Source organism: Thalassophryne amazonica, chromosome 17 (assembly GCF_902500255.1).
Source record: "Thalassophryne amazonica chromosome 17, fThaAma1.1, whole genome shotgun sequence".
Lineage (NCBI taxonomy): Eukaryota > Metazoa > Chordata > Actinopteri > Batrachoidiformes > Batrachoididae > Thalassophryne > Thalassophryne amazonica.
The window spans coordinates 7,041,989-7,061,312 of record NC_047119.1 but is presented as its reverse complement, the minus strand read 5'-3'; the positions used below and the strand labels follow the sequence as shown (position 1 = coordinate 7,061,312).

General features: G+C 39.7%; 1 protein-coding gene across 8 annotated transcripts in view; it reads left to right on the top strand.

The window, feature by feature from the left end:
* Nucleotides 1–19,324, top strand: part of mast4 (microtubule associated serine/threonine kinase family member 4) — a 191,759-nt gene that overhangs the window by 131,854 nt on the left and 40,581 nt on the right. For 6 of the 8 annotated variants that reach the window (XM_034192490.1, XM_034192492.1, XM_034192494.1 and 3 more), the window contains one exon: nt 14,231–14,319. In XM_034192490.1, coding sequence (XP_034048381.1) covers nt 14,231–14,319 — 89 coding nt within the window. Of the gene's footprint in view, nt 1–7,430; nt 7,797–14,230; nt 14,320–19,324 lie in introns of those variants that run through there. The other 2 variants (XM_034192495.1, XM_034192496.1) reach the window with 2 other exon arrangements.

The following is a 19,324-nucleotide window of genomic DNA, read 5'->3' as shown; positions in this document are numbered from 1 at the left end:
ATAGACTGGGTGGGCATACTCCCAGGCACCCTCCAGGATACTTGTGAGAGTGAAGAGCTAGTCGGCTGTTCCACGACCAGGACGAAACCTACATTGTTCCTCTTCAATCTGCGGTTTGACTATCGGCTGAACCCTCCTTTCCAGCACCCTGGAGTTTACTTTAGTAGTGTGATGCTGCTGTAATTGGCAGACATGCTCTGGTCCCCTTTTTAAATATGGGGACCACCACCCCAGTTTGCCACTCCTTAGGCATTGTCCCAGACCTCAATGCAATGTTGAACAGACGTGTCATCCAAGACAGTCCCTCCACACCCAGGTGTAACTCATACTCCAGAAAATATGGTATGTAAAACGCTCGTCCAAATAATCCACTGCTGTTAACTGTTATCATCGTGTCCTTTGACTTGGGGGAATATTTTGTGCTATTTGTTATGCTTAGGTATCACCTTATATGGTAACATGTGCCATACAATCTAATGGACATTGTTTGACCATTATTTTGGAGACCAAACATTCAACATTGTCAAAACTACTACATTTATCAATCATTTGCGTCACTTATTTGCTAAATTGGAGCTACTTTATCGTTTGACCCCTGTACAAACTGAAATTGACCTTTGTCACCATTTTTGCCGTTTTTACTTAATAACTCCATAACATTCAGCCATAGCCTACCTTTTTGGAAACTTTATGATCAGACAAATACTGTAGTATACTTTTCAATGTAATTGCAGAATTTTCAAATGTTGACCTCTGTGTAATCCTTCATTGACCCTTCTGCCTGTGGATGTTGGCAACTCCAATACAATCCCCAGCAACTTTCATGGTTTGGTTCTGGAACAATTCCGACATTACATTGGAACAGTTGTGTCCTGTGGAACAGTCTGATTTTGAAGTCTGAACAGATTTATTATGGGACACTGATGGCAGTCTGTGAGACTTCAGCTGAATGCTCATGGAATCTGCAACAAGTCTGTAGTCAGAAGTATGTATATTGAAAGAAGAAATTGCCCCCCTGCCATAAAAGAGATCAGATTAGATAGAATTTTATTAATCCCTTGGGAAGACTCTCTCAGGGAAATTGAGGTTCCAGCAGAATTGTATAGCAGCACACAGGGTAAGAAGCACAGAGTACCAAAAGTGAAAGTAAAAAAGTATGCAGTACACCATTAAATATTATTGTTAAAGAATACAAACTTTGTTAAAAAATACAAAGTTCAACCCACGTATGAATTTATTTACTCATTTATTTGTTTATTTTAGGTGTTGGGTGGGGGGGGGGGGGGGACACAAACACCACAGCAGTTTTTGTCCCCTCCATTGTTCACATCATAGCTACAGCCATGTTTTAACTCTGTTTGTAGTGCATTTATTTTTGGAAATATACTGTAATTATTGTTGTTATTCTCAATCAACCTCTGTTCCACTGTTGAATCTGTTTTTATTTTGACTTGAAAATAAATCTGGGTTTAATTTATCACAATACATTTATGAAGATTTTTAGTCATCCAGGTAAGAGATATGTGTTAAAATCTCTTGTTGTAGAGCAAACCTTTTGTTAATTCATTGGATTATGGGGACAAACAAACAGTAAGCATAAAATCATTTAAAGTTTTTATCACTCGACGTTCTTCTCGTTTGTATCTCTTGTATCAGTTATTATGGCTGAACTCCAGTATGATGACCTTCAACATTAAAGACACACATCATAAGAACAAATGTCTGCAGTATCTTTGTGTGTCTGTTGTGACCTTGATGTAGAATGCTGCAGTGTGCGAGTGTTAGTTTGACCCATCGTTTCTTATGTGGAACACAGAAACTGAGCAGAGCCATAATTAGAGTGAAGACTGTCACACTGGCCTTGAGGGAGACTGATTGAGCCTCTCTGAGGGAACATTGGCTGTGATGTCATCAATGCACACGTTGACTCGTTTCTCACAAAATGGCTTCTGATAGCATTTTATTACAGACGAGGCACATGTAAGAGTGGTATTTGAGGTCTGATATGCCAGTAATGCTGGTATTCTTCCTTTGTGGATTTTCTTCTTACAATTCTTCCTGAGGTTTTTGATTTTCTTCCAGGCAGTGCACTTTGGAAATGATTAAACTGACCGGGTCGTGCTTGTGCTCTTCAGGTCAGACTGTATGTCTTTCTTCTGAAGCTTGTAGATGATGATTTTTGAGCCAGGTAAATTGTCTTATTAACCATTAAAATGAGCCAAACAGGTCAAGTCAGGCCTGGGAGCATGTTCTGATGCCACGTGTTGTTGAAGCCGCCTTCAGTGCTGGTTGGCAGGCACCCAGATAGATGACAGGTCCATCCTCACCTCCTGAAAGTAGCCATCAATGTGCTACAGCCAGGTGGTCTTTTGCAGTTGCTCTGGTCATCAGTCTTGTTTGTCAACAAGACAATCAGTTTGTATACCATCACTAGGAAAGTAACATGTCATCTTAAGTGCTACAATACCACATTATTGTCTTACTAGTAGGTTGTGTACACAGCAAAAGGCTGTGATTTGACACTTTTCTTTTTTCACTCGTTCCTCTCATATTTTAATAGTTTTTGCAGTGCGAACGCTGATTACGTTATGATAATGGGTCAGGAAAAGGAAATTGTACAGCTTACCTTTGAATTGGAGGTGATGATTGCAGAAAGAAAAGCTTGTTGAGGGACAAATTAATCCAGAATAAAGTATAATCCAGCGATGGAGAACTTTAAAACTGTCATGCACGTTGATGTCATTACAAGGGGGGAGATATCCAGGGGAAGATAAACTGTTACACTGGTACCCATTTACAGCTTGGTGGACTAAGACAATGCTAATTTAGTGTCTTGCCCAAGACATGGGTGGGTAGCATGAGCAGAATTTGAACCCAGATCTACATATGGGCAGGACAGTTCCTTATCCACTAGGATATCTGCTCTACTGAGTTAATATGCAATAACTGAACTACATATAGTGTGCTTGGTTTCAGTGTGGAATGTTCCTGGTTCAAATCCCATCTCTGCCACATTTCTCCATACAATGTAGAGTTGCGTCAGGAAGGGCATCCGGCGTAAAACTTTTGTCAAATTAACATGCAGATATCCACCTTGGATCTGCTGTGGTGACCCCGAGTGAAAACAAGGGAGCAGCTGAAGAGACTTAATATTCTAGGCTCACATAAAATGCCTAAATCCACAAATATCCAGAGTTTCATGCTGAAATGTCCGACCTGCTGAAATTCTTGATTAGCTTTGATTTGTAGAGATTTGGAGATGAACTTTTCTCTTTGTCTTTTTCCATGCGCAATCTTAAAAACTCATGTCGTCAGAATGATGCAGTGGGGTACTCCATTTATTTAGGATTAAGTTAAATCTGCATTGAGTTGTAATTTCAACCCCAATATACTCTGGGGCTCACAAAAATCTTTGGGGAAAATTACAAAAATCACATCATTTTGAATTCTATTAAGCCAAATCTAATACAATTTTGATCCAAGAATTAGAAAGTTACACTTAAATATTCTGGTTTAAAAGGGTGTTTTAGTCTGTAACAAAGCTTATTTTATTCCCTTTCAGCAAAACCACCTTTTTGAATAACACCTGGTGCTGTGTATTCTGGGAGCTACTTCATCAAGGCAGCATGTGAAATCAGGAACTACACATCACGTGTAACAGAGGAGCTTTTTTTTCCCCTTTGAATGATTTTTGCATAGTTTGGTGCAACTGTATAGTTGCATAATCTGTCAGTTGCATATGAGGAATGTGTAGTAGCTGGTACTGTCAACAGTGCTGTTTTCTTAAAGGAACAACTATTCTAAAGAATTTGATACTCTGCATTCTATTGCCTGATATAGTATTTCAGTAGTTGTTTGTAAATAGTAAAAGAACTGAATTCTATACTGCTTTTCCATCTGACGTAGATGCTCAAAGTACTCAAAGCACATCTCAAACAAATTTTTTTTAGTAGGAGTACTGTAGCCCCTGACTGACTGTAACCACTAACTAACAATTCTGTTGGAAACTTTTTCTTTGGATGGCAACAGATACGAGTATATGCAAATATGACATTTACATGTTAAAAAAAAAAAAAACTATTTTGAAAATCAGACATGACTACTGAGGCATTGAGTAAAGTAAGTCCCTTTGGCTGCTCCCTTGTTTTCACTTGGAGCTGTCACAGCAGATCCAAGGTCGATCAAACTGGTGTTTGAACTCTGCACTGAAACCAAGCGCACTAACCACTCGGCTACCACCCCTGCCATACTCCTTGTATATTTATTCCTCAATTGCAGTTATTATTGAGGTAAGACTAACTGAACCACCAACGATAGAAAACATTACTACTATTATTATTATTATTATTATTATTACTACTACTAGAGCCCGACCGGCCGATATTATCGGCCGATATAAGCCCTTAAGTACTCAATAAGTACTCACTATCGGCCAAACTTTTGCTGATAGAACGCCGATAATTTCTCAAACAGAACAGAATGTTTGTGTCGGCAGTGTAAAATGTCCTTGCACCATTTGTCCAGTAGATGGAGCTCTGACTCCAATCAACTGAGAGCTGCTTACACCCCTGCATAATTGTGTTCATCACCGGCCCCCGTAGTTCGTTGTCACACTGCACTGATCGGCTGACAAAAGCATACAAATAAGTTTATAAGGATGTTGTTTGTAATAACTTTGCGATTACATTCACCCCACATTTCTCCCGTTTCAGTTCAACTCAGTTTGATTAACTCAGTTTATGTAGTAATGTGTCAAATGTGCTTCATTGCGTCGGCCATGCTTTTTAGTAAGCCCACGTTGTGTAGACCTTATTTCTAGCATGAAAAACTTTTGTTTAAATCAAATTAGTTTTATTTATATAGCGCCAAATCACAACAAACAGCTGCCCCAAGGCGCTTTATATTGTAAGGCAAGGCCATACAATAATTACGGAAAAACCCCAACGGTCAAAATGACCCCCTGTGAGCAAGCACTTGGCGACAGTGGGAAGGAAAAACTCCCTTTTAACAGGAAGAAACCTCCAGCAGAACCAGGCTCAGGGAGGGGCAGTCTTCTGCTGGGACTGGTTGGGGCTGAGGGAGCCAACACAGAACCCTGAGGAACTCCACAAACGATGTCCAGATATGAAGAACAGCAGTCCCCAAGTTTAACAAACTGTTTCTGGTTTTGTAAATAGCTTTTGATCCATTTCAAAGCTACTTCTCTGATCCCATAAAGCTCCATCTTTTGAAATATGTTGTGATTGATTGTGTCAAAAGCCCTTTTTTTTATGTCAACAAATAATCCTATCACTATTTTCCTTTGGTCCACATGTTATTAATCTCTTCTATTGCATCTAAACCCATATTGACTATCATTAAGCAAGTTGTGTTGTTCAATAAATTTATCCAATCTATTATTGTAAAGTTTTTTTCCAATGTCTTTGAAAATTGTGACACTAGAAAAAGACAGGCCTACGGTTAGTAAAAAGATGCTTGTCACCAGATTTGAATGAAAAAAAAAAAAATATATATATATATATATATATATCAATCAATTCAATCAATTTTATTTATATAGCACCAAATCACAACAAACATTTGCCCCAAGGCGCTTTATATTGTAAGGCAAAGCCATACAATAATTACGGAAAAACCCCAACTGTCAAAATGACCCCCTGTGAGCAAGCACTTGGCGACAGTGGGAAGGAAAAACTCCCTTTTAACAGGAAGAAACCTCCAGCAGAACCAGGCTCAGGGAGGGGCAGTCCTCTGCTGGGACTGGTTGGGGCTGAGGGAGAGAACCAGGAAAAAGACATGCTGTGGAGGGGTGCAGAGATCAATCACTAATGATTAAATGCAGAGTGGTGCATACAGAGCAAAAAGAGAAAGAAACACTTTCAGTCTAAGTAAGCAGTCTAAGTCTATAGCAGACTTAGTTTACTGCTAAGAGGTTGAAACGTTCAGCTGATCGGCTGATTTATCAGCTATCGCCAAATCAGCCAATTTATCGATTATCTGCATTTTTTCATCCAAATATCGTTTTTGGCATCGGCCTCAAAAAATCCATATCGGTCGGGCTCTAATTACTACTACTACAACACCTTTTCTTGGTTGGGGGTGCAGTTCAATGGGAGAAAGCATCAGGCATTTGTTAGTGTAGCCAAAGTAGATGGTCACTTCATTGAGTCTGGTCTGCTTGAGGTTTCTTCCTGTAAAAAAAAAAAAAAAAAAAATCCAGCTCAAGACAGCTTCCATACGACTGTCACTAATGGGCTTCTTGATGTAACTTCAGACCAAAAAGGAGAAAGAACCTAATCTACATGTTTTGATGGTCAGACATGGGGATAACTTGCATACTCCATACAGAAAGGAACTGGACTCTGGTGATCTTGATTTCAGGACTGTCTTGCTGCCTCATATTACAAACATAGTCCTACATTAGTATTCATAAGAGAAGGTCTGTCTTCACATCTGAGGTGAATTTACTTTTTTGGTTTTCATGTGTGCTATAAGGATAAAGTAAGAAATTTCTGTCATGAGTTGCAGCTTGGATTGGACAACAGCATGTTTTGTGGCTGTAATGAGAACACGTGATCACTCATGATGATAGCGATTTCTAACCATGCACATAAACAGAGACACTCTTATCGCAGTTTGGAAGCAGTTATGGCCGCACACCCAAGTGTGTGTTTGGAGGGATGAACTTTGCTCTCTGTTCTGGAGACTTATCATTGGATATAAGTCATCAAAATCACAGTGTTAAACTCAGATTCTGTGTACAGGATTTTATAACAACTAATCCGGCTTGATGTATTTAATTCTAAACCATGACAGCTGTTTCATGAAATGTATCTTTGAACTGACAACAAGTTCCTGTTTTAATGCACGAGTGGGTTGGTCTTGTGCAACCTTTGGTTACAGCCCTTATTAAGTACTTGTGTTCTCCAGCTCAGTATGTTATTCCAAACGTTGGCTGGTAATCAGCCTGCAGAGACAATCTGAAAGCATGAGGCAAGGATCAAGGTGATAAATGTAAGGAGAGGCTGTCATCAAATGAATGGTGTGAGACGGCCCATGCAGGAAACAGCTGAGGTAGGAGTTTATGCAGTGGTAAGAAAAAAAATCCACAGGACAGTAAAACATTTCCATTTCAAATAGGACCTGCTTCATACAGTGACCCACAGGATGTCTGGAGGGGTGCCCGCCTGTGAAAGGTGCATGTGCACAGCAGCATCTACTGATGATGCAACACTGTCTCTCACAACCCCCCGTTACTGGAAGAGAAGTGGTAGATGCCTGTTACATGATATGAAGCATGTTGAGCGACGGAAGCAGGGCGAGTGTTTGGGATACACATCCCAGTCACAGCAAGACTGGAAAAACAAAAATCGAGCTGGTGTTTGGTGTCAAATCCCTGCCAGAGTGCAGGCTGACGACACCTGACCTGGATCACGTGCACTGTGTGACGTTCAGAAGCCCCTCTGGATTACTTTTTTTATTTGAGACAGAGGAGGACGAGGTGTCCTCTCTGCCATTGTGTTTATGCCACAGCTGGCTGCAGATGGACATGCACAGAGGAAGTTTGGACATCAGGAAAACTGTTCTAGAACTTTTTGTCCAGACTGTGCTGGGAGTCGCGCCCTCTCGAACCCAGAAAGCTGTCGCTTCTCCTCACCAGGACTCCTAAAGCCACGTTTACCTTTACCAGTCTGGCATGACTTGGACACCATGTCTGATTCTACTTTGTGGGCAGCGTTGTCCAATTTTAATATGCCACACTTCTTCAGTGGGGCACGCCTTCGCCGCTCCAAAAGGTAAGGTTCAAGGCTGTTTCTTGTGTCTGCTGAATACAGGCGTTAGTGTATCTTCTAAATAGTGAAACTGTTTTATGTGACACATTAACTTATTGTTTAAATGATAAAGTGTCAGTTTGGATGCTTTTGTTGACTTAGCGGAGGTGTTTTATGATGCCACCTTGAACAAGAAGCTGGGTGGTTCCTGCTTACAGATTGTAACCTTTTCTTTGTTGGTAATTTAATTTCAGGTTTTGTATACACAATATGCACTTTGTAGGACACACCTCTGAATTTAACAGTAGGAACATACTTATGGTGACTTATTTAACAAGTACTTGTTTTTGTGTGATGACACAAAAAATGGCATGGTTGAATTTGATTTCATATGGTTTGGTGTGCGTTTTTTTTTTTTTTTTTTTTTTTTTTTTGACAAAACCACTTGATCCAAGTTGTCTGTAGGTTGACGGTAATCGTGAAGGCCATATAGGATATTTATTTTTAATACCTCCCTTGACCTATTGTGTAATGCAGAGTAGTTTATCATAAAGCATGTTTCAGAATGACTTCTATAAGAGTAAATATTTATTCATTTAACAATTTAACAAGAAAGCAGGATTTGTGGAGCACCCAAAGCTCCTGTGTGACTACACAAAGACTACTGGTGATGTAATGAGTTCTTTAGTGTTTGCCTTTAAATTAAATAGTTTTTTAAGTCTTAGCAGATATTGAGAGAAGCTGGAAAGTTTCATTGCAAATGACTTGCAACATTGAAAAGCATTGTGATTTAGGAAATGATGAGCCTATTTATTTGTATTAAATTGTAATTGATATAATATGTCTGTTGTTTGAGATGTCCGTTAAAGCAAAAAAAAAAAAAAAGTAACTTATTTTAATCATGATAATATTTTTATGACTCAATATTAACATTATAAATTGGTTAATTTAAGCTTCTTTCACTGGTACTTCCACATCTTCAAACTGTCAAAGTTCAGACTTTGGTGCAAAACTCTTGTGAGACTGGTCACAGGAATGTTATCTTTCGCTGTGAAGTAAAAACAAAATCATTATATCCGATAGTGGTCGGTGATATGAACTTTATGTTCACTTTACAATTTGTTAATACTGTCACACCAGTCTAGAATGGGAAAGCTATGCTATGCCTACAACAACTACTTCTTCTGGACTTCATCTACACTGTGCTTTGTGCTACATATGTGGTGCTGCCCCCATTGGTGCACAAAAATTGAGCAGCGCCACCATTGTGCTGCAGCACAGTAGTAAAAACCTGAAGGATATCCCTGGTTTTTCATGAAATATAGTTGGCTTTTTCTAAATTATCATAGAAATGAATCTCTTCTGGGTCAGGGGTAGGGATGGGTATTGATAAGATTTTATCTATCGATGCCATTATCGATTCCGCTTATTGATCCGATTCCCTTATCAATACCTCCTGTGAATTTTCTTTGTACTAAAAGTAGGCTTTATAGGTTTTCTATGTCAACAACATTTTATTGAGTCTTAAAGTAAATAAATATGAAATTGGTCACTGGATCTTTGATCTCTGAACGTAAATAGAAATAAACAAAATCTGCAGTTTTTGTTAAAAGCATTTACTTTCAGATATTAATTTCAAATGTAATTCCATACCTCTGAGCTGAGCTCAGACTGCTGCACTGCACATCAGGATGAAATTCATAAAACACGGACGACGTCTCATTTTGAGGAAAAAAATAAATCTTTTGGTTTGTTGTCTGTATTACAATGTTTGGAAAGAGGTGTCATTTGATTTCAAAGGGCGATTCGTTTTGAAGTTATTAATTCCGACCGGACTCTGTCTTTCTAACTTGACTCGGCAAAGAGACCGGCGCAGCGTTTGGAACGGTACAAACGGAACGGAGGACAATTCTCATCCCAGTTGGTGACTTTAATCTGCAAAAAAGTGACGCACGAGTGACACATTTTAATGTCTTTGAGAGGGGTTAAGAAGTGGCAAGTCCATGAAGCAGAGAACCAACAAAGAATCTCTGTTGCTCAAAGCTTCAAGCACAGCCGTTGCAGAAGCGGTTTATTGCAGACCTTGCAGCGGGGCAACATAGAGAAATCTTTTTCCCTGATAAACACCCTAAAAAATAACGGCTGCTCTGAAGGACTGATAAGGGAATCGTTAAGCAAAAAGACTGTCGATGTCGGTGGATCGAATCATTTCTTAAAGATTCTCGAAAAGAACCAGTTCTCGATACCCAACCCTAGTCATGGGAGAGTTATTGCCCAAGTGGAGGAGTTTAAGTATCTTGGGGTCTTCTCACAAGGAGAGGTATGTTGGAGCATGACGGAGACGGATTCGGGCTGCTTCTGAAGTTTACAGACACTGTACCGGATCATCCTGCTGAAGAAAGAACTGAGGCAGAAGGCAAGATCCTCTATTTATGCTCCTAACCTCACCTACGGTCATGAGCTTTGAATAATGACTGAAAGAACAACATCGCATATCCAAGTGGCGGAAATGGGGTTCTTCTGTCATATATCTGGGCTTACATTCCTGGACAGGGTGAGGGGCTCGAATATCTGGGAGGGACTTGGAATAGAACCGCTGCTTCTTTGCATCAAAAGCAGCCAGTTGAGGTGTTGAGGATGCCCCATGGTTGTCTCCTTAGGTAGGTCTTCCAGACACGTCCAACTGGGAGGAAACCCCGGGGGAAGACCCAGGACACGCTGAAGGGATTATATTTCCTTGACCTGGACCCAGTTGAGCAGAGGCACATGCACACTCCTAACACATACACACACACGAGTATGTGTGTGTGTATATATAAAGCGCCTTGGGGCAACTGTTTGTTGTGATTTGGCGCTATATAAAAAAAAATTGATTGATTGATTGATATACATAAGTTAAATATGTGATGTACATGTCTGCTCAAACTTGAGCAAAAGTGAGATATCTCTAGCTCTGATTAACGTGCACTGGCGTAAAAATAGCTTTGAATACTGACTACAAACCTATTGTCATTTACACAAGCACTAAGTTTGAAAATACTATTTATAGAGCATACATGTCATATGCCTGGCTTTGATTTTTGGGTTGTCAGTAAGTAGCAGTAATTTATGTGGTGTTGGGTTTTGTCAGCTCGTCTGACAAGTCTAACAATAGAGTCGAAGTCGAGGAAGTAAAAAAAAAAAGATGAATCATGACAGCTCGTTGACATGGGTCAGGATCTGATATTCATGGTTTATCTCCTTTCAGTCTTGTAAATGAAAGGGAATAGGTTTCTAGTCTTACCTAAAATAAACAAGCAAGCCAGCAGTCTTTTTGAGATGGAGTGGGGAGATTCAGACAAATTTATATCTAGGTTTGAAAGTTATGGAGGAACAAAAAAAAATACACACAAAAACAAAATGGACAAAAGTATAACTCTACTTGTCATATACTGATTCTGGTTGATGACCACCGGCACCAGTCGACCTATACAGGAGGACTAATACCTTTCTCTTTAATCATACGTGAAAAGCTGCTATATTTTAGCACTTTGACAGTGTGTGTTGTACAACAGTAGCATGAGGAGGTAGATTTTTTTTTGCCCGTCACTGAGATTCGTAAACCTCAAATGGATTTCTTCCAAGATTCTCACACATCTGCAGTACAGCACAGAAGAGTGGCCTACTTTCTCCCGGATCATCATCGCCCAAGGCTTTTTGATCCTCCCTTTAAAGCTTTTCTAGTCCAACAGTTTTCCACCCTCACGCAGCTATTATGGCTACACGAGTGTCTCTACTGAAACTCTGCATCGTGTCAGACGTGACAGGGATGATCATCATACCGTGTTTGTTACACAACATTCGTTAAATGTGATTACAGAAGCAACTTTAATATGTCATTTTGTCAGAAACAGTGGGATTGATTGATGGGTTTGAAACACAGGAGGGAAGGTTGGGCAGCAGTGTTGGTTTTTCCTGACCCAATCCACAGTAAGAGGGTATAAATAGCGCGAGTTAAATCTGATCCTCTTTGACTGAACACCTGTGTACCAGATATTACTCTCAGGATGCATCGTGATAAGTGACTTGTGGTCAGTGTCCATACTCCTGATGTCAGGGGTTGTTAGCCCCACGAACTACTTACATAAACAAAGATGAGTGGGCTCTTACTGAATTAGCAAGATAATGTGGGATTTTATTTTACAAAACAATGGAGCATCAATAAATGGAGCAGGAAACAACAGGTAGCTTGAGATTCTTGCGTCTCTCAAGTCCAGGTGAGACCTAGATATATAAATTTTCAAACATTCTGCACTTGTGCCAGACTTTGAGTCAGTAGCTCCTTCTTGGATTGAAATTGCTCCAAAGAACATATTCTACATTTTGTCAATGGACCAAGCAGGTTTTCAGCACCACATAAGGTGGCAGAACAACACTTACAATCCAATCCAGCCTCAGTAAATCATGGTCTACACAAATGTATGGTGGCCATCTCAAGGTGACAGCTATAGCCAAGTAGGGGTCAAAATTTACAAATGCTCCAATATATTGAAAAGTGTACCACATTATTTGTCTGATCATGAAGACTCTAAAAAGGTACCATTTGGACTATCTGTGGAATGTCATGGAGGTATGTGGTAAAGGTTAAGGGTGGTGGCTCTTAGTCTTGGTACATTTTGAAACCCAGCACTGGTTTACCTGAGAAGTCTTAGTAGACTACAGTGCATACAGAAAGTATTCTCAGTGCTTCACTTTTCCACATTTTATGTTACAGTTTTGTTCCAAAATTCACCTTTCCCTTAATCCTGACTAGTCTCCCAGTTCCTGCTGCTGAAAAACATTCCCACAACATGATGCTGCCACCACCATGCTTCACTGTAGGGATGGTGCCTAGTTTCCTCCAAATATGACACCAAAGAGTTCAATCTTTGTCTCATCAGACCAGAGAATTTTGTTTCTCATGGTGTGAGAGTCCTTCAGGTGCCAAACTCCAGGTGGGCTGCCATGTGCCTTTTACTAAGGTTTGGCTTCCGTCTGGATTGCTGCAGAGACAGTTGTCCTTCTGGAAGATTCTCATCTCTACAATGTGGAGTACTGGAGCTCTGACAGATTGACCATTGGGTTCTTGGCCACCTCCCTGACTAAGGCCCTTCTCCCCCGATTGCTCAGTTTAGATGGGTGGCCAGCTCTAGGAAGAGTCATGTAGACAGGTGTGTGTCTTTCCAAATCACGTCCAATCAGCTGAATTTGCCCCTTTGTGGACTCCAGTTAAGCTGTTGAAATATCTCAAGGATGATCAGTGGAAACAGGATGCACCTGAGATCAATTTTGAGCTTCAAGGCAAAGGCTGTGAATACTTATGTACTTATGCATGTGATTTTGTAGTCTGTTTTTTTTTTTAATAAATTTGCTAAAATAAAAAAAAAAACATTTTCACATTGTCATTATGGGGTATTGTGTGTAGAATTTAGAGGAAAAATTTGGAATAAGGATGTAACATAACAAAATGTGGAAAAAGTGCAGCGCTGGTTATACTTTCCATCTACATGCCATGGATTTATTCATAAGGAAATTGAAATTATGAAAGTCTAAAGTGGGATTTAAGCTGTATTGGTTGTGAGAAGCACTGGCCAGCTCTGACATCAGAGCTCTGCAGTAGCACCTGTAGAGCTGCGCTGCACCACCAGTGACAGCCATGAAAGCTGCCTGCACGTGCATTTCTGCATTATGGCACAAACCCGTGTGCATGAGATGTTCTCTGCGCTGCAGAGACAGTCAAGCTGACCCACACACACCCTCCATCCCAATACCCACAAAGTGCCGCCTCTGCCTCCGTAACCAGAGCACTCTGTCCTTTACCCACTGCAAAAGGTGTTTTTAGTTCTTACACTCAGTTTTCAGTCAAAAGCTGGAGAGCAAATTCATTTTGTTACTTATATAAAGTGGGACTGTTCATGAACATCTTAAAATTTATTTGCAAATGTTTCAGTGCTACAGCGAGGTTGTACAACAGGGTGTCATTGAGACTCTGACCTTGAAAGGATTTGTGTTCTTCAGGAGTTATACCTTCCAGTCTGAAAGTATGAGGCTGAAAGTAATTGGGACATAAAATAAAGAAGCACCTCTTCAGTTAATTTTGTTGAAGGCCTGTTCTTCATTTTTATCCCGCTCTGTTTTCTGGTCGACTCTGTAACTGCTGTGTTTGTGGATGTTTGTTTTTTTTTTTTTTTATTATTATTATTATTTTTAATTTTTGAAGGCATTAAATGTTGAAGTCCAGTGCTGCAACAGATTGTTTGATTATTGATTAACCTGTCTATCATGTTTTTTGTTTTTTTTTATTTAAGATGTCTACAATAAATCTCAGTCATTATTTTTGAGTGCAAACCTGTTCAAGGTCATCTCGGACTTGAGTTTCTGACACTGTAAGTAGTGGATGTCTGGTTTCCTGTCTAATGCTTTGCTGTGTGGTTTTCTAGCTGCAGAACAAGCAACAGAAAAAGCCTGATTGGCAGCGGACAGTCTTCAGGTTTACCACGACCCCACTCTCCACTCTCATCACTTACAGGTAATTCTGTGTGTGTGTCTTGATGCGTGTTGGACACACAGTTATTGTTAACACAAAGGCACAGCCATTAATTCACAATGTTCTCAATTATTGCAATTTCCGTAATGATAGAACGTAGGATCATGACTGCTGTCTGAGTACAGCCAGAACGGTTTTCTGTGCAGCATGAATAGACAAAATTAAAGGCATTGCTCGGAGTATACGTAACGACTGTCAGACATTTATCGTTGAGATCGTAGTGCTTACCTTCTCTTTAAAGAGGGGTGGGGGTCAAGTGGTTAATGCACTTGGTTTCAGTGCAGAAGGTTCCCAGTTCAAACCCCACCCCACATTTCACCACATAATGTGACGTTACGTCAGGAAGGGCATCCGGCATAAACGTGTGCCAAATCAACATGTATATTACCCATATTGATAATATGCATGTTGAGGACATGACCTCAACTTTATCTAATGTCTGGGTCTTTTAGTGAAGCTTAGGGCTAGTGGCCGGTGAACCCCTTTAGGATTTCTTCTGTTTTTCTTCTTGCTTAACCCTCTAGGGTCTGAGGGCATTTTTTGGACAGTTCACTCACCTGGCATAAATGTTTTATTATTGCTGTTAACAGCTCTCCCTGCATCCCACATCAAGTTTATGTCTCTTTTTTTCAGGACAACCTGTGCTTTCAGAATATATATGTTTTTGTTGGGTTTTATAAGTGTAATAAAGGTTTACAATCAAAAATAGTAAGGAAAAAAATAAAGCGAAAAATAATTTTCCACACACATTTATTCAAAACACACAGCAAACTATAATAAACAGTTTTGACACTTTATAAAGGTAATTTGAGGTCTTGTGTGAAAGACTGTACAACAAAGGTTCAAACAATAAACACAAATGCACATTTTGAACAATATATACAAAATGGTCTATGCGTTTTGTTGTCCATTGATGTGGTAAACAGTGATTTACACAGAGAAAGCAACAGAGTTATCCAGTAACATTCACATGCAAACTAGTGGAGCAATCCTGATAGTGACACACTCTTTGTTTGAGCATGTGAGATTGTCATCAGAGGCTCTCCGTGTGCTCCTGCTTTCACTGATTGCTGTGCGTCATGGCACAGGGCACACTGAGTATGTACTAATAGTATGTACTCATTGGAGCACCCAAGGGGCTATTCAAATGTGCCAACTAGTAACACATCACTCCTGAAAACGATCTTTGGGTTTTCACGTGAGGTAAATCTGCCCTACGATTGGATTTTGGAAAACCATGTGACGGTGAACCAATTCCGATTGGACACTCACATTGTGCAAGTCATCACACAGCTTCTATGAGGAGTACAAAGATGGCCGATGGCTGGCTCGAAAGTCAGCGGAGTTAACTTTTCTATCTCATATCATTCAAAGGTTATTTAGAATTTAGTAAAGCTTGGTCTTAGCCATCGTATACGATGGCGTCGACCCCATAGGGTTAATGTTGACAAAATTATACCTTATTTGTTGTCTTTGTCGCCTGATTCTTTTTTTTATTTCTGTGTTTGAGGTCCGGCTCCATCCAGAGATGGGAGTGGGCATCTTCTTCTGCAGGCATTCCATCCTTTACACCAGCATGGACTTCCAAAATTTTCCTGTATATTTTTATTGTCAACTGTGTCGGTAGCGTGGCCCAAGCAGAGGGTCACCCCTTTGAGTCTGGTTTGCTTTTCCTTTCCTTACTGCTGTCACCTGTGTTCTTGCTCTAGGGGTCGGTAAGGTTGAACTTACTTGTGTGAAGTGTCTTGAGGCAGCTTTGTTGTGATTTAGCGCTATATAAAGAAAATAAATTGAATTGAAATCCAGCTGTGAGCAGCCAAAGGGACTTACTTCCTATACTACAATGTAATTATCAGTGAAAGGAGGATACAATTAATGGTAAAAAAAAAAAAAAAAGTTAGATATTTGAGTTTGCTGAATATTGTGATTGAGGTACAGATATCAACTTATCTTTTTCCTGTTGATGGCAGTACAGTTTCATAGTGTTTGGGCTGTGCAGGGCCATGATGAAGGGCAGTGATTGTGCTCGGTGAGGAAGTGATGGCCTCCAGAGAGGAAATGTAGAAGTGGGGGGGGTAATTCACCACTGGGCGTCTTATTTCCTGGCGCTGCTCAGCAATTGTGAGCTGGTAACTGTGTGTTTAGTCTCACTTTAATTCAGTAAAGGGCACAGAGTTTAAGATGTGCTCTGAAAGCCACAGTTTTCTTGCTAATAACTGTGTTCAGCTCTGCGATGATCTAACCATGTAGGACCCGAAGGTAAGAAAAACAACCTTTTAGTTCCATTATTATATAACACACATACAATTATGTGGGTTTCTCCTATTTAGTTTTTCTTCTGCTGAGTTTTATTTTCATCTCGATACTGGATCACATCTTTCATTGAGAGCAAATATGTTTTTTGTTTTTATTTTTAAATAGTTTTTTTTATTTATTATTATTAATAATAATAATAATAATTTTTTTTGTTTTTCCAGTTATGATCCAACTCCCAAAAAGCAGGTTATCATCTTATTATTATTATTATTATTATTATTATTATTGGCTGTGATTAAATTCATCATTCAGTGACGTAGGTGAAATTTCAGATTGAGTGACTTTAATTGTCTCCCTGTGTGGAAAACGTGCCTTTATCATCACAGAGGTGGCTGCACTGTATACTGTCGCTAATGAACCGTTAATTATGTCAGCTCCATGGTTGACATGTTTTTATGTTACTGGTGTGGAAAACAAAAAGAAAAACCTGGCTGATGTCTTTCAGAAGGTCCTTGGAGTCACGCTTTTGTATGTTATTTTGACAGTTGTGATGAGCTACGGCTGTCAGGTTTCTAAGTTTAACATCATCGCATTTGCAAAGCAAATCACGGTCTGTCAGAAATTCAGCCATCTGAGAACAGTGAGAAGAGAATAAACGACAGCATATGCTGCCGTTAGACAGCACGTTTGACATTCAGACAGATCGGTTCTGCTGCGTGAAAATCAAGAGGTTTTTAAAACAAATTGGTGAAAGTGCCGGGACTTACTATTCCTGACAGGTAAAAGGCACAGTGTTATGGATGATATTTGGCATTAAGCAGAATGTACAGTCAGGTTTGCTGGAAAATCTGCTCACTCACTCACTCACTCACTCACTCACACACACACACACACACACACACACACACACTCACTCACTGTGCACTCAGTGGATGTGCTTCTCATAAAAATGAGACTGCAGCGAGCTCAGAGTGGATTTACTTTGCCTGGATGATGACCTTATCTCTCACGGCTGTGAAGGCAGTGCACTGTAGTGTGGATTACTACATGATATCAACAAAAGCAAAATATAAAAATAAAAGTATGGACCACTAAAACTCACCAGATCCGTCTGCGACACATCAACTGAGCTGACAGCCACCAGTCTGGTTGATGCTTGGGAGCTCACCAACAGTGTTTCACAAGTGTATTTGTGCTGTGTAGTCCACCGGTCGTGATCTATATCATTCAATCAGGTTAGAGTGAAATAAAGTAAGAACCAGCAACAATAAATACAGTTGAAACAGACAAAAAAAGAAACGCATTTAGCGATGTAGAAGGAGCATAACAATATGCTGTGCATCTGATACACATTTGGCGGGATATAAAAAGGCGCTTACTTGACGTCAGATATCGGAGATTACAGCGTTTGAGTGGTGATGGACTACAAAGACAATCTTCGTTCCACTTGAAATTTTTATATAGTATCTAACTATAGATACTCAGTGACATTATATAGGGCCTATACCGAAATATCAGATGTTGTCACACATAGATAAAAGAATAAAAACCAATATTTATTCCACATAAAATACAAAATATAGATCCAAACCAGCACTTGTGAGGACAAGACCAGCTCCTCCAGGATGCAGCAGGTCCAGCTGAGAAAGCGTGAGAGTCTCCCCTCAGGAGTCTGTGCGATTGCGAGAGTGAGAGTTTCAAATACGGCAGGCCTATAAGCCTCTCCGAAAGCCTAACTCGGCTGAACTGGTGACGGATGGCAACCCTCCCAGCACCGCCCAAATGCCAACTACATACACCCGAGAAAGGAAAGCAGGATTGAAAAAGATGCAATCACACTGACAGACGGTGCATTTTGAGTTGGGGGGGGGAAGTGATCAGACGGAAACTCAGAAAATATCATTTCCCATAATGCCTTTTGGCGCATGTCGGTTAACATACAAATCTTCAGAATTAGTGTGTTACTTTAAAAGATATTTTCACTTTGTAAAAATTACAAAGTTGCTGTTAATGTTGATTAACTCTCTGGAATTACTTTGGTTGATCAATGAAACCACGAGTAAAAACAGTTTCAGTCATGATTTCATTGGCTTAAACACATGGAAAAGTGATACATTTACAAATACACATTTATTTGTAAACACCAACACGCAAGTTACAAATCAGAAATTTGTTTGTGGATTGCAAAACATGTGCAAACAAAGGAATATTTGTAGATCACCCTCTGTGCATTTGCAGGTATTAATGAGACAAATTTAACTCCATATGAGAGAATGAATGAATAACTGTTTAAAGTGAAATATTAAAAAGTTAACATTCAGTGTGCATCTTGTTGTTAAATCACTAAGCGTAAGTGTAACACTTCGTAAAAATATTATAACCCAGGTTTTATATATGTCTTACTTGAATTAAATATGAACAGATATCATGATTTATGTTGAGGATTATCTTTCAGAAACTTGTTTCTAATAATGTCACCCATAGGCAGTGCATTTGAAATAATTGTAGACTTGTCATAGAGTGGAAAATAGTCCAGGAAAAAAATTTGCATTTAGACACACAAATATTTTCTGTTATGCTTATCTGCTCATCTTTGGTTGCTTAATCTTCCATTTTAAAAAAAGTGTAGTTTCTATTATGCATTTTGTCTGTCATTCATGTATTAATCACGTGCTGTCCAGTCTTAGGCTTTGTTCAAGTGAGCAGTAATGAAACCTGTGCAGTGCTTAGC